Raw genomic sequence first — 11871 nt, forward strand, 5'->3', positions numbered from 1 at the left:
CCTGACTGCTGGGTTTCCCAGGCTCCGGTGATCTGGTTTCTACCTGGGTTTAGGCATTGCAAATATTGGAGGAAGATTAACCAGGTCATCCAGATGAAATTGGAGTAGGATTAAATTAGTGATCTTTATTCACCAGGCAAGGAGAGGAGAAAGAGAGAGAGAGAGAGAGAGAGAGAGAGAGAGAGAGAGAGAGAGAGAGAGAGAGAGAGAGAGAGAGAGAGAGAGAGGGCACTCAGAGTTGGGGGAAGGGAAGTGAGGCAAGAAAAAATGTAGAACAATGAAATGCATTATCACACTGGATAATGATTCATGAGTTTCAAAAGGACACAGCCATCAGCCAGTGGGCTTGCTCACGAGAAGAACTGCAGTGAGGAACTTCGCCTTGAAATTGTCCAGAGGAGAGAAAGGAGGGGATTTTATTTGTCCCACTCCTATCTCCCATTTCTCATCGGTCAATGTTCACGTCATGGAAAACTAACTCCCTGTACTTTTTGCTTATGTCATTTGCCTATAATGGCTGTTCAGAAATCTGGATCGCACACCCTGCAGTGTGATGTTTCATCCAAATGTGACAGTATGAGTATGGAGTGGTGTCCCAGCACTGATAGGGTGCTGAGTAAGAGGATGAGAGGGAATCTGAGATGGTGCCAAGATTGGCGTCCAATACATTTCACCCTGTAAGACAAGGATAAAGGAAAATCTTCCCAGTGGACCGTATTTGAAGCAAGTGGTTCTATACTTTGCTTGAGAGAAAAGATGAATTGGTGTACGTTACTTATATACCACCTTCACCGTGTCTAACAGGTTGGCCTGCAGGTCAGGAGCTGAAAAATAAGAAAACAAGATTGAAAGGCTGGTAACAGAGTTATGGGTAGAAGGACACATGGAACTTCCAGGAAAGTATCCAGAGTGTGAAAATGCTTTTGTTCCGTGTGAATACCCACTAGAGAACATACAATGCAGAGAAGGTACCTCTAACCAGATAAATAAGATGATTCACCCCGTCGATGTTGCTGAGCCTCTGCCCCAGTCACCTGTTGCTTGGTCAATGGGTTTATGTACAAGAATCCTTATCCATAGTGGTAAACAGATAAACCTTAGTGAGAGCAAATGCATACTCAGGCAGAGCCTCTATCCCTGCTGCTGTAGGCACTTGGACATAAAAGGCCAACTCTGAGCCAGATTCTTCCCTATTTCTAAGAGAATCAAGACAGTTAGTTACATTGAACGAAGAGCAATTTGTCCTCACAAGTTGGGTAATATTCCAGAGACCAATTCATTTGGCCCCCTAAACCCTCTAAATTGGTTCTGCCAGCACCACCATTTTTAAACTTACACCATCAGGCTATCCCGACAATATCACCTGCAACCAAGGATCTGATTTTACAATCAAAGAATTCTGATAATGGGATTGCCCTGTGGAATGCACTGATCTTACAATGTACACCGTCAGCCAGGAAAAGGTGGACCAATAAAGCTATGGGATGCCTCACTAAAGGCTCAGGGATGGCACCAGTTTGGAAACCCCACCCTGCGAGATTATTAGGTGGTCTCATAAATTCTGGTACATGCTTAAAGTCAGCAACTAATATATGGTGACTTTTTTTTCATATCCTGTATACATACACTCGTCACAGAATCAAGAGGAAAAGTGGAAGTGGCCTCTGTTACCATCAAACTAGTAATTCATTTACGGAAAGTTTTCTTTCCATCCCTCAACATATGGCTCAGCCCTGTTTGGAGGGTCTTGTAAAAACAAGGAGAAACCCTTCCACCAGAGTAAGCAAATCTAGTTCTAAGAAATGGGAATTTGCAACTACTCCTGGCTCTTTGGGGATTCTTAAGCCACTGAAGAAATAGGAAGAGGATGGGGTTTCTATACTGGCTGGAATGAGTTACCTCTATGACCAAGGAGAACTGGGGTTGCTGGTATGTGATAGGGGCAAGAAAGACTATGCCTAAAACCGAAAATACACATTAGAGAGATTCCTAGATATCATTGTCCAACAGCAATGGCCAATGTGTTAAAAACAGGAACATTGAGAACACTGATCTTTCAAGAATGAAGGTATGGGTCACCTCACCAGGAAAGAACACTGAAGTGTTAAAGTACTGGCAGTGAGTGAGGGGACTTGAAATGAGTGGCAACATTATTCATATAGCCAATTGCCAAGATGGGGACTGTTGCGGTTATGCATGTTAAAATATCTGTGTGCATATTATTGAACAATACCAAAGCAACCCTGGATAAATATTGATAGATATTAGGATAAATATTAGGATAAATATTGATATCCTAATTTAATTAATAAATTGAAGCTCAGAGAGGTCGTACATACCTAGTAAACAGCAGGGTTGGTACTGAATCCTGTCCTATAGTGAGACCTCTGCTCTTTTCTACCTCCACCGACAGTAGCTTGCTTAACTCTGTGCCTGCAGGAAACAACAAAGGGGCTGCAGTGGTGTTAAGCCCAGTCCTTTTCTGAGTGCAAGTTCACGTACAGGTCTCTTCTTCCTTGGATTTTTTTTTTCATTCTGTTTTCACATTGCTTGCATTAAGTAAATTATCTTAAAAACAGAACTAGAAATTTCAAAAAAGCATGAAATGTTTTTACATTTCCTAAATCTATAGAAAATACCAAGCAAAGTTCAACTGATGTTTTTACCTTAAGTTATAAAAGAACAAAAAAGAAAAAGAATGTCAGAGTTGAAAGGAATTGAGGATTCTTCTAGCCTTCCTCTTTGCTCCTTCCTCCTCTACAACTATAACAACATCCCTTCCAGCTGTTCCTAAAGCCTCTGCTTGAACTGACAGGGCAGCCTGTTATGTCCCAGCTGTCACTAAAATGAGGATCTTCCCTGGCCCTTTAGTTATCATACAAGTATGCTTACTATGTCACTTCAAACAAGTCACTACACTCCGTTCAGGCTCAGTGTCCTCTTTTGTAATATGAGTTTAACAACCCCTAAATCACTAAAATGTTGTGCAGCTTAAATAATATAACCTGACATAGCAGCACTATTCACAATAGTCGAAAGGTGGAAGTTGTCACTCAAATGTCCATCAACAGATGAATGGATAAACATACAATGGAAATTATTCAACCTTAAAAAGCAAGGAAATCCTGTCACATGCTTCAACATGCACATTACCCTAAGTGAAGTAAGTCACACAAAAGGACAAATACTGTGTGATTTCGCTTATATGAGGTACCTAAAATAGTCAAATTCATAGAGGCAGAAAATAGAATGGTGGTTGCCAGAGGCTGAGTGGGGAATCATTGTTTAACGGGTACAATTTCAGCTTGGCATGATGAAAAAAAGTTCTATGGATGGATAGTAGTGATAATTACACAACAATGTGAATGTATGTAATGCCTCCAAACTATACACCTAAAAATGATTAAGATGGTAAGTTTTATGTCCGGTGTATTTTACAATTTTTAAAATAAAAATAATAGTAACCTGAGAAACTCCCTAGCTCAGTGACAAGAACCCAGTTGGTGTTCAACAACTAACTGTCAATTCCCTTCTTACCACTCACTGGTGTGATATCTGCCTTGGGGTCAAGCACAATAAATCTTTTACACCCTTAAGTTAAAATATTGAATCGCCTGAAAAGGAATTGTTTCTGAAAGCAGGCAGCAGATGGTGGCATGTGAGGGAGAGCTCCAGGCACTCTCCTCTCCATCCAAACCTCCCTAAGAGCTCCCAAACGTAGGCATAGCATGTTGGCATGGGGTGATGACGCTTCCATCTAGTGGATACGATATTTTACTGTATTAGACAATGAGGACATGGGAGGGAGCACGAAGTAAGAACTAAACGCTGCGGAGCTTCCACTCAGTCCCAACCTCCAAGAAGCACTAGACAGAGGTGTCAGCAGCTTCGGATACTGAGACCCTCCACTCCTCCTTCTCTCCTCCCACTTCCTCTTCCCTCTCCTGCCCTCCCCACCCCTTCAGTGTACTCTCCTCCTCTTGCTCCTCCTACTCTCGGGCGTGTGCCTACCTCCCGTTCAGACTTCCCTTTTAGAGGAATCGAAAGTGAAATAAAAAGCCGGCTGCCATCTGCTGAGTCCCTGAAAAGGTGAGTGAACTTGGCTAGACCAAGGTACCCCAGTCCTCCCTGAGAAGCCCCTTCCAACCAGTGCCCACCCCTAGAACCTTCACTCTCAGTTTTACCTTCTCCGCAGCAGGGCTCACTCAGCCCTAACCCAGCAGTTTTTCCCGCGCTGACTCGGCTGCCCTGGGAGGAGGCTGGGCTGTGAACGGGACCAAGTCACCTGGAAGGAGCTCGGGCTGCCCTGTTGCTGGCACTAGAGCTGGGACGAGCGGCCAGGTGAAGCTGGGAGCACCAGGCCAGAAACCTAGGAGGCAGGGTGGGCCAGGAGGGCCCGGTGCAGGGTAGGTCTGCAATCCTTGAGACTCCCATCTCCAAAAGTCTCTTTCTGGAGGAGAGAGGGACAGAGTTGTTTAGGATGTTAGAAGTTTATAGATCTATGCCCTGGAGGAAATGAAGCTGCTAGGGTGGAGTAGCCGAGAGAAGGGCCTGGAGTGCTGAGTGCTAACCACACATTCGTGTCTGTATAAACATATACACATATATACATATACAGATACGTATACATATATGCATATATAGGTGCACCTACAGATATACGTATATACTTACAAGAATAAATATATTCTTCTGTATATATTCATGTTACTATATATAAGGAACTGATGGCCTGAGATGGGAGAAGATGGATGGGAAAAGCCTGGGCACTGAGGGTTTAAGCAGAGATAAATGTGATAAAAGTAGAATTGTGAACAGCTTTATTGCTGAAGTTCCCAACAACTTCACTGTCTTTTGGGGATTCACTTCCCCCTTCTGTGTGACTGGATCAATGGAGCAGACTGGGGGGGAGAAGCTCTTGTCATTCAGCTTAATGTTCTTGTGTTTTAACCCCTACCGGTCACTCTCCCTCATGTTTGCCTTTTAATTTTTTTCGCTTTTCTCACACAACCTTTCTCGTCGTCTTCCTTCCTTTTCTCCTCTCCCCATTATGTCACTGCAAGATCTCCATAGTGCCACTTCATAGAAACATTTCCCCTCATGGCCTCAGCAATGCCCTTGGCAATGATGTGGGAGGAAGTCACATGCCCTGTCTGCCTGGATCCTATGGTGGAGCCTGTGAGCATTGAATGTGGCCACAGCTTCTGCAACGAATGTATCTCTCAGGTTGGGAAAGGTGGAGGCAGTGTCTGTCCTGTGTGCCGGAACAAATTCCTGCTCAGGAACTTCCGGCCAAATCGCCAGCTAGCCAACCTGGTAGACAACCTAAGACAAATCAGCCAGAATGCCAAGGAGGGCACACAGAAGAAGCAATGTAGAGTACATGGAGAGAAACTTCACCTATTCTGCGAGAAAGATGGGACCACCCTTTGCTGGGTGTGTTCCCAGTCCCGGAAACACCGTGACCATCCCATGGTCCCGATTGAGGAGGCTGCTCAGGAATACCAGGTGAGGCCTTGGCACAGAGGCATGAACAGGTAGAAAGGAGAGGGGGCCCTGATGAGTGCTTTGTTCCCCAGAGCTGGGATGGGAGAGAGTCACCCATAGAGTAAAGAGATTAGAGAAAGAATGGGTGTCCCCCACTTTTTATGTCTAAATTAAGGGTCAGCACAGCCTTCTCATTCCCCAGGAGCAGGGGCGACGCTATGGTAAAATGATGCAAGGATCATGATTCCCTGTGGCTTCCTGGTTAGTTAGGAATAAGTAGTGCCCTCACCCCTGCCACCCCAACAATGTGGCTCTGTTTTGTAAGAAACATGAGGCTTTTTCCAAAGTTTTCCTTTCCACAAAATTCCTACCCCAATCAGACTAGTCCTCCCTTCTCTACACACAAGCTTTTCTAAGAACCAGTAAACCTTCCCCCACCTCATGCTACCCCACCCTACTTCTTGATCTGGTCGGACATTAACCTGCTATCTTTCTGTGCAGGAGAAGCTCCAGGTGGCATTAGGGAAACTGAGACAAGAACAAGAGTCGGTTGAGAAGTTGGAAGTGGATATTGCTACAAAGAGAACAGACTGGAAGGCAAGAGTCATATCCCAAAGGGAATCTTAGATCAGAAGCCTAGGCAGGGTCCAGGGTCCTGGCCTCAAGAAAGCCCTGACCATAGCTGTGCCTGTCTGAGGAGTGATAGAGTGTGTGTATCTCACTCTTCAAAAACCAACAGTCCTCTAGGTCTCCTGATAGAGGGGCATAAAGAGTATGAAGCTCAAAGAGAACTCCCAATCAGACACAAAGATCAAGTCTTAGGAGAAGGTACTGAGGGACAAGCCATACCCTAAATCTCCTCTTCCTTGAGCCCAGTCTTAGGGGATGACCACACCACGGTGTCTGGGACAGGTATTCCAGGAGAGATGACCAGTGGCTAGGCCTGTTAGGAAATGACAAGGGCTGTGATGAACAGACGTAAGGGAACCACCAAGGCCTGAGGTAGGAAAACCAGTCTGACCAGGTGATTGCTTAACCATGTCCAGATCACTGGTTCAAACAGAACGGAGAACTAAAGCTTGTCCTGCACTGGTGATTTGGAGGTGGGGTGGGTCAGGGCCAGAGGAGTGGAAGGAACTCATGACCAGTAGAACCCAGAAGAGGAAGATTTGGGACCGGGGAAGTGTACCAGCCTGTGGTGGCAAAAAGGGTCATCCTGTGTTATCCGGTGACTCTTCAATCACTAACACAAAAGGGCAAGCAAAGAATATCACAAAGACGTTCTTTCCCCAGGACTTAAGAATGGTGTTATCTTTGTGAGCTTGTTGGGATGGGGACAGGTGTTACTGTCTTAGTAATTCTCCAAGATAGGAAGACAAAAGGACATACGTGGGTGCTGACTGGGTTTTGAAAGAGGTTGAAAGTCTCTGGTAACATGGGCCAATGCAGCAGTGGTTGTAGGGCAGCTACAATGCACCCTCCCCCACCAATCCCGTTCCCCTCTTAGTTCCAGAAGCCTCACCTCCCTACTCATACCTTCCCCGCAAAATTGATTGTGTGGGTGTGTGCGTGTGTGTGTTTATTCCCAAAAAGAACCAGTGTTGAGTCTATAGAGAATAGAATTAGGTATGGACATCTTCATCCTGAAGCTTGGGGGATTTTGATAAAAACCACTTCTCTTTCCAATGACACCAAAGAGAAAGGTTGAGACACACAAATTGAGGATTCATGCAGAGTTTGAGCAGCAGAAAATCTTCCTGGCTGAAGAGGAGCAGAGGCAACTGCAGAAGCTGGAGAAGGATGAGAGGGAACAGCTGAGAATCCTGGGGGAGGCAGAAATGGAGCTGGCCCAGAACAGGGAGGACCTGCAGGAGCTGATCGCAGAGTTGGAGCAGAGGAGTCGGAGCTCAGACCTGGAACTGCTGCAGGTGAGGTGGGAGAGGCTCCCACTCTGAATTCAAAGACTAACTGAAAAAAGCCCGAGTTCTCTAGGGCTACCCTCAGAGCAAATGTAAACCTGGTCCCTGGAATTTTCTTAAATAAAACAAGCTAGAATTTGGACCCATGAGTGGTTTGCATTTAAGCCATGGAGAGATACAGATGTAGGAAGGAATATTCCATGCAGCAATTTTTAAAAATGGACACCTCTGATAAGGGTCTGTTCTAATATATACCAGGTTCATGACCTTGAGAAAGGTCCTTAATCTTTCTGAGTTACCAGGTTTCTCATATGCTGAATGGATATTATGATATTACATATCAAAGAATTTTTGTGAGGATTTAATGAGAGAATACGCTAAGGCTCTATGAGTGTTTGGGAAGGTTTTCATAAATAACTAAAAATACTGAATTAAAAATTAGGAGACAGTAGCTCAGCTCCAGCCCTGTAAGTAATTCTCTCCATTACTCTAGGTTAAGTCATTTTTCCTTTACTAGACTTTATTTCTCCATTGGTGAAATAAGGAGGGAGTGGACGACATAACAAGGGTTTCCCCAAACTTTAGTCATAAATTTATCATCTTTACGTTTTCTGCTACTATGACCTACCTAAGCAATTTTAACATGTTATTTTTCTTTACATTGTCTCACTCTTTTACCAGAATAAATTTAGTTTAAAAGGAAATTTGTCCTGACCAATAGTAGCCAAGAAATCATGTGTTGATATGTTACTGATATTTTTTCTAATTTATTTCATAACAATAATAATAACTGCATATTCTTCAATAGCACATAGTACGTGACAGGCATTCAATCCCTCATGGCAACGCAATGAGGTGGGTACTGCTGTTATCCCCGTTTTAAAAACAAGAAAACTAAGGTGCAGAGATGTTAAGAGATTTAGTGAAAGACTAAAGCTGAATAACTTGACCAAATTCACCCAAATAGTAAGAGGTAGAGGTAAGATTAAAATAATTACCAATGTATGTTCTATTTAAAATGATCTCACATCCACCAATGATATGTTTACCTCATTTTGGGTATCTAGGAACTAGATAGTCTCAAAAGTCCCTTCTGTTGTAACATTCTACAGTTCTTTTTTTCCCATACCTTTTCACTGTCTCTCTTTCAAGTGTGGTCGTGAAGCCATTTCTTTTTGGTCTGTGGGGGGGAAAAAAAAAATGGTGACTAGATTGGCTTCACTTGGCAGGCTCTCTTCTTCCTGCTATCTAAATCTTGCTTTAGCCCAGCATTGAGCCAAGCTTCTAATGCACTTTTGACTGGGCCTAGGAGCCTGCTAGTTCCCAGGTAAGGGCCCCCTACCCCTGCGACAGAATATTCTCAGGTGATTTTATTTCACCTACATGAGAGGCCACATTAACTATAGCAGAGGACAGAGCTTTAACTAACCAGCCTTTTCTCCCCAAACAACTCAGGCCCACAAATGAGGTAGAACAATATCTGTGCATCCTGTCCTGTCTATTCTTTCCCTGTGACTGTCTCTGGGCTTCACCCAGGCTGGGCTATTTGACCCCTTTCTACTCTTCCCATCTCCCTTCCTCTCCCCAAGAATCTGGTCTTTCTAATGTGTTTTCTGAATTGGAATACTTATCGTCCTTTCCGTACCTTAGGTCACATGTGGGTTTCTGGTTACCTTAGAAGCATCCACACATCCTTTCTGCTCCAACCTAGTCAAAAATGTCTTTTGGGCCATGGCCCAGCGGAATGGGGCAGAGCAGTGTCTTGTGGACCTCAGGGTGGCATTGCATCACCCACAGGACTGAAGTCTCAATGGTGAACCAGTGATTCTGAAAATTACTCTGTCTCTTTTTCCCTCAGGAGGTGAAAAGTGTCCTGGAAAGGTAAGGAGAGGTTTTCTTTGTTAGAGGAAGGGATGGGAGGAAGCATATACACCTGTGAAAAAGGTTATCGAGTTAGAAAAACATGCACTGAAGTTTCTATTGTCAAAGACCTAGTCCTCCATAAAATATATTCTGATCTCAGAGGGCTGATTAATGGATATCTCAGTTGGTGAGTTGCCCAAAGTAACTGGACTGTAACATCTTCACCAAATTAAGCCCTGACAAACAGGGAAATTTGGGGGAGTTTTGAGTCTGCAGCCTCCTGGGACTCCTTTAAAAAAAAAAAAAATCTAAATCTAACCAGTTACAAACGTCCCAGAAAGAGTCATGAGTAAGAACCACAGGGTAGGTAAGACTTCTTGTCATTCCTTAGGAAATGATTCAGCATTCTGCCTATAAAATGAAACAGAATGTGCTTGTAGGGTGACCTCAGACTCAGAGACAAGATACAGACTATCCACGTGCTACAGAGGCCCATGTAACCAGGAAGGCAGCAATAGGAGCTAAATCTTGCCTCCTTTTGCTTGCCACTCCCAGGGATCCTAACATAAGAGGTGTTTATAAATTTGTGTTGATTGAATCATCAGTCATCCACAAGGCAGGTTATAGCATTAGGGTTTGGGGGTGGGGTAGGAGTTGGAGACAGGGTCTCTAACTCTATTTCCCACAGGAGTGAGTCCTGGAACCTGAAAGAGCTAAACATCGACTCCCCAGACCTGAGGAGTGTGTGCCATGTGCCAGGGCTGAAGAAGATGTTGAGGACGTGTGGAGGTGAGGCGAGTGCCAGGAATATGGGACGGGCCTGTGAGCCGCAGAATGGTATAACAAGGATGCAGAGTATGTGCCAGGGTTGGGGAGAAATTTCAGATCGGAGTAGGTGGAGCTAGGGAAGGTGGTTTCCTCAAAGGTCAGGGCAAGGGCTGGAGCTGGCTGGGGGGGATCATTTCCTCCCATAATGAGATTCAGGGTCACCCCCTCTTCCTCATCCCCTCACCACTGGCACCGGATTAGTGACCTCCCCATACTCGCCCAGCCTGACTCTGGTCCTCTCTCTGCAGTACGCATTACTCTGGATCCACACACAGCCAATCCGTGGCTCATCCTTTCAGAGGATCGGCAACTAGTGAAGCTTGGAGAGACCCAGCAGAAGGTGCCTGAAAATGAGGAGAGATTTGATACTTATCCCATGGTCCTGGGTTCTCAGCGCTTTGAGTCTGGAAAATTTTACTGGGAAGTAGATGTGACAGGAAAGGCAGCCTGGGACCTAGGGGTTTGTAGAGAGTCTGTGCAAAGGAAGGGGTATTTCTTGCTTAACCCCGACAATGGCTTCTGGACAATTTGGCTGTGGGACAAACAAAAATATGAGGCTGGCACCTGCCCCGAGACTCCCCTCCAACTTTCGGTGCCTCCATGCCAAATTGGGATCTTCCTAGATTACGAGGCCCGCACTGTCTCCTTCTACAACATCACTGACCACGGCTCCCTCATCTACACCTTCTCTGAATGTGCCTTCACTGGACCCCTGCGGCCCTTCTTCAATCCTGGATTCAATGATGGAGGAAGAAACGCTGCCCCTCTAACCCTCTGTCCACTGAGGATGGGATGGTAGGGATCCACTGCCTGCTGATGGCTCTCTCTGGACACTGTTACCCCCGCCTCGTGGGTACCCCTGCTCAGCCACTGACGCTGTTTCATTTTCCCAGGAACTCTGAACCACCTTTGTCTCTGCAGGGATGTCAGGATACCAGCAAGCAGACTGGCAAGGAGGTCACTGAAAGTCTGTGTCAAATCACCCTGAACATCAATATTCCTGCCCTAGATTTCTTTATGGTTCCCTCCATGAAACAAACTATATTCGGTCCGAACTCATCTGGATTAACCAAAACATGTTTCTGCCTTGTTTACGCGACTCAAGTTTTGTTCTCTTCTCTCCATTACTAGGCCTTTGGTCAGATCGCTATTATATTTCACACGTGGTGTGCAGAAAGGCTTCCTAAGTATACTAGGCCGCAATGCATCCCATTCAATCCTTGTTCTCATACACGTCTGACCGACAACCCACCTGACCATAAGTGGTTCCACACTGCCTATAGAAAAAAGCCACGCTTATTAAAGAAAGGCTGAATTATACATTCCTTAGACTACCAAGTTAAATATCCAGCCTGCGGTGCTCCCCCATATCCCGCTTTATTTCCCAACCATATCTTGTTAATGATAGAGTTGGTTAAAGGGCATATCAATCTAAATGGAAGGTGTGATGGTTTTTTGATGTGTCCATTTAGCTAGGCTAAGTGTTTTTCAATCAAACATTAATCTAGATGTTGCCCTGAAGGTCTTTTGTAAATGTCATTAAAGTCCATAATCATTTGACTTTAAGGAAGATAAACAGGGTGGGCCTCATTCCATCAGGTGAAAGGCATTCAGAGCAGAACTTTGGCTTCCCTGAGTGTGGCCGACCAGCAGCCACAAATCAACGAAGAACCTGAAAGGGGGAGTGGGAATTAAATAAAGACACTCACAATTATGATGATGCGGCCGGTCTCCAGTGATGCTGAAGCATCGGCTTTATTTACTACCACCGTTT

General features: G+C 44.9%; 1 protein-coding gene across 4 annotated transcripts; it reads left to right on the plus strand.

The window, feature by feature from the left end:
* The first annotated feature begins 3966 nt into the window (after nt 1-3966).
* Nucleotides 3967-11664, plus strand: TRIM21 (tripartite motif containing 21). Of its 4 annotated transcripts, none has more exons than XM_033121325.1 (8): nt 3967-4089; nt 4196-4406; nt 5064-5508; nt 5989-6084; nt 7185-7415; nt 9265-9287; nt 9958-10058; nt 10346-11664. In XM_033121325.1, the coding sequence occupies exons 3-8, from the start codon at nt 5101-5103 to the stop codon at nt 10894-10896; spliced, it is 1410 nt and encodes a 469-aa protein (XP_032977216.1). In that variant the 5' UTR covers nt 3967-4089; nt 4196-4406; nt 5064-5100; the 3' UTR covers nt 10897-11664. The 4 variants fall into 4 exon arrangements, with proteins under 4 accessions (XP_032977216.1, XP_032977218.1, XP_032977219.1 ...); XM_033121327.1 differs by having other exon boundaries at nt 4196-4341; XM_033121326.1 differs by having other exon boundaries at nt 4014-4089; nt 4199-4406.
* The last annotated feature ends 207 nt before the right edge of the window (nt 11665-11871 follow it).

Source organism: Rhinolophus ferrumequinum, chromosome 11 (assembly GCF_004115265.2).
Source record: "Rhinolophus ferrumequinum isolate MPI-CBG mRhiFer1 chromosome 11, mRhiFer1_v1.p, whole genome shotgun sequence".
NCBI classification, from domain to species: Eukaryota; Metazoa; Chordata; class Mammalia; order Chiroptera; family Rhinolophidae; genus Rhinolophus; species Rhinolophus ferrumequinum.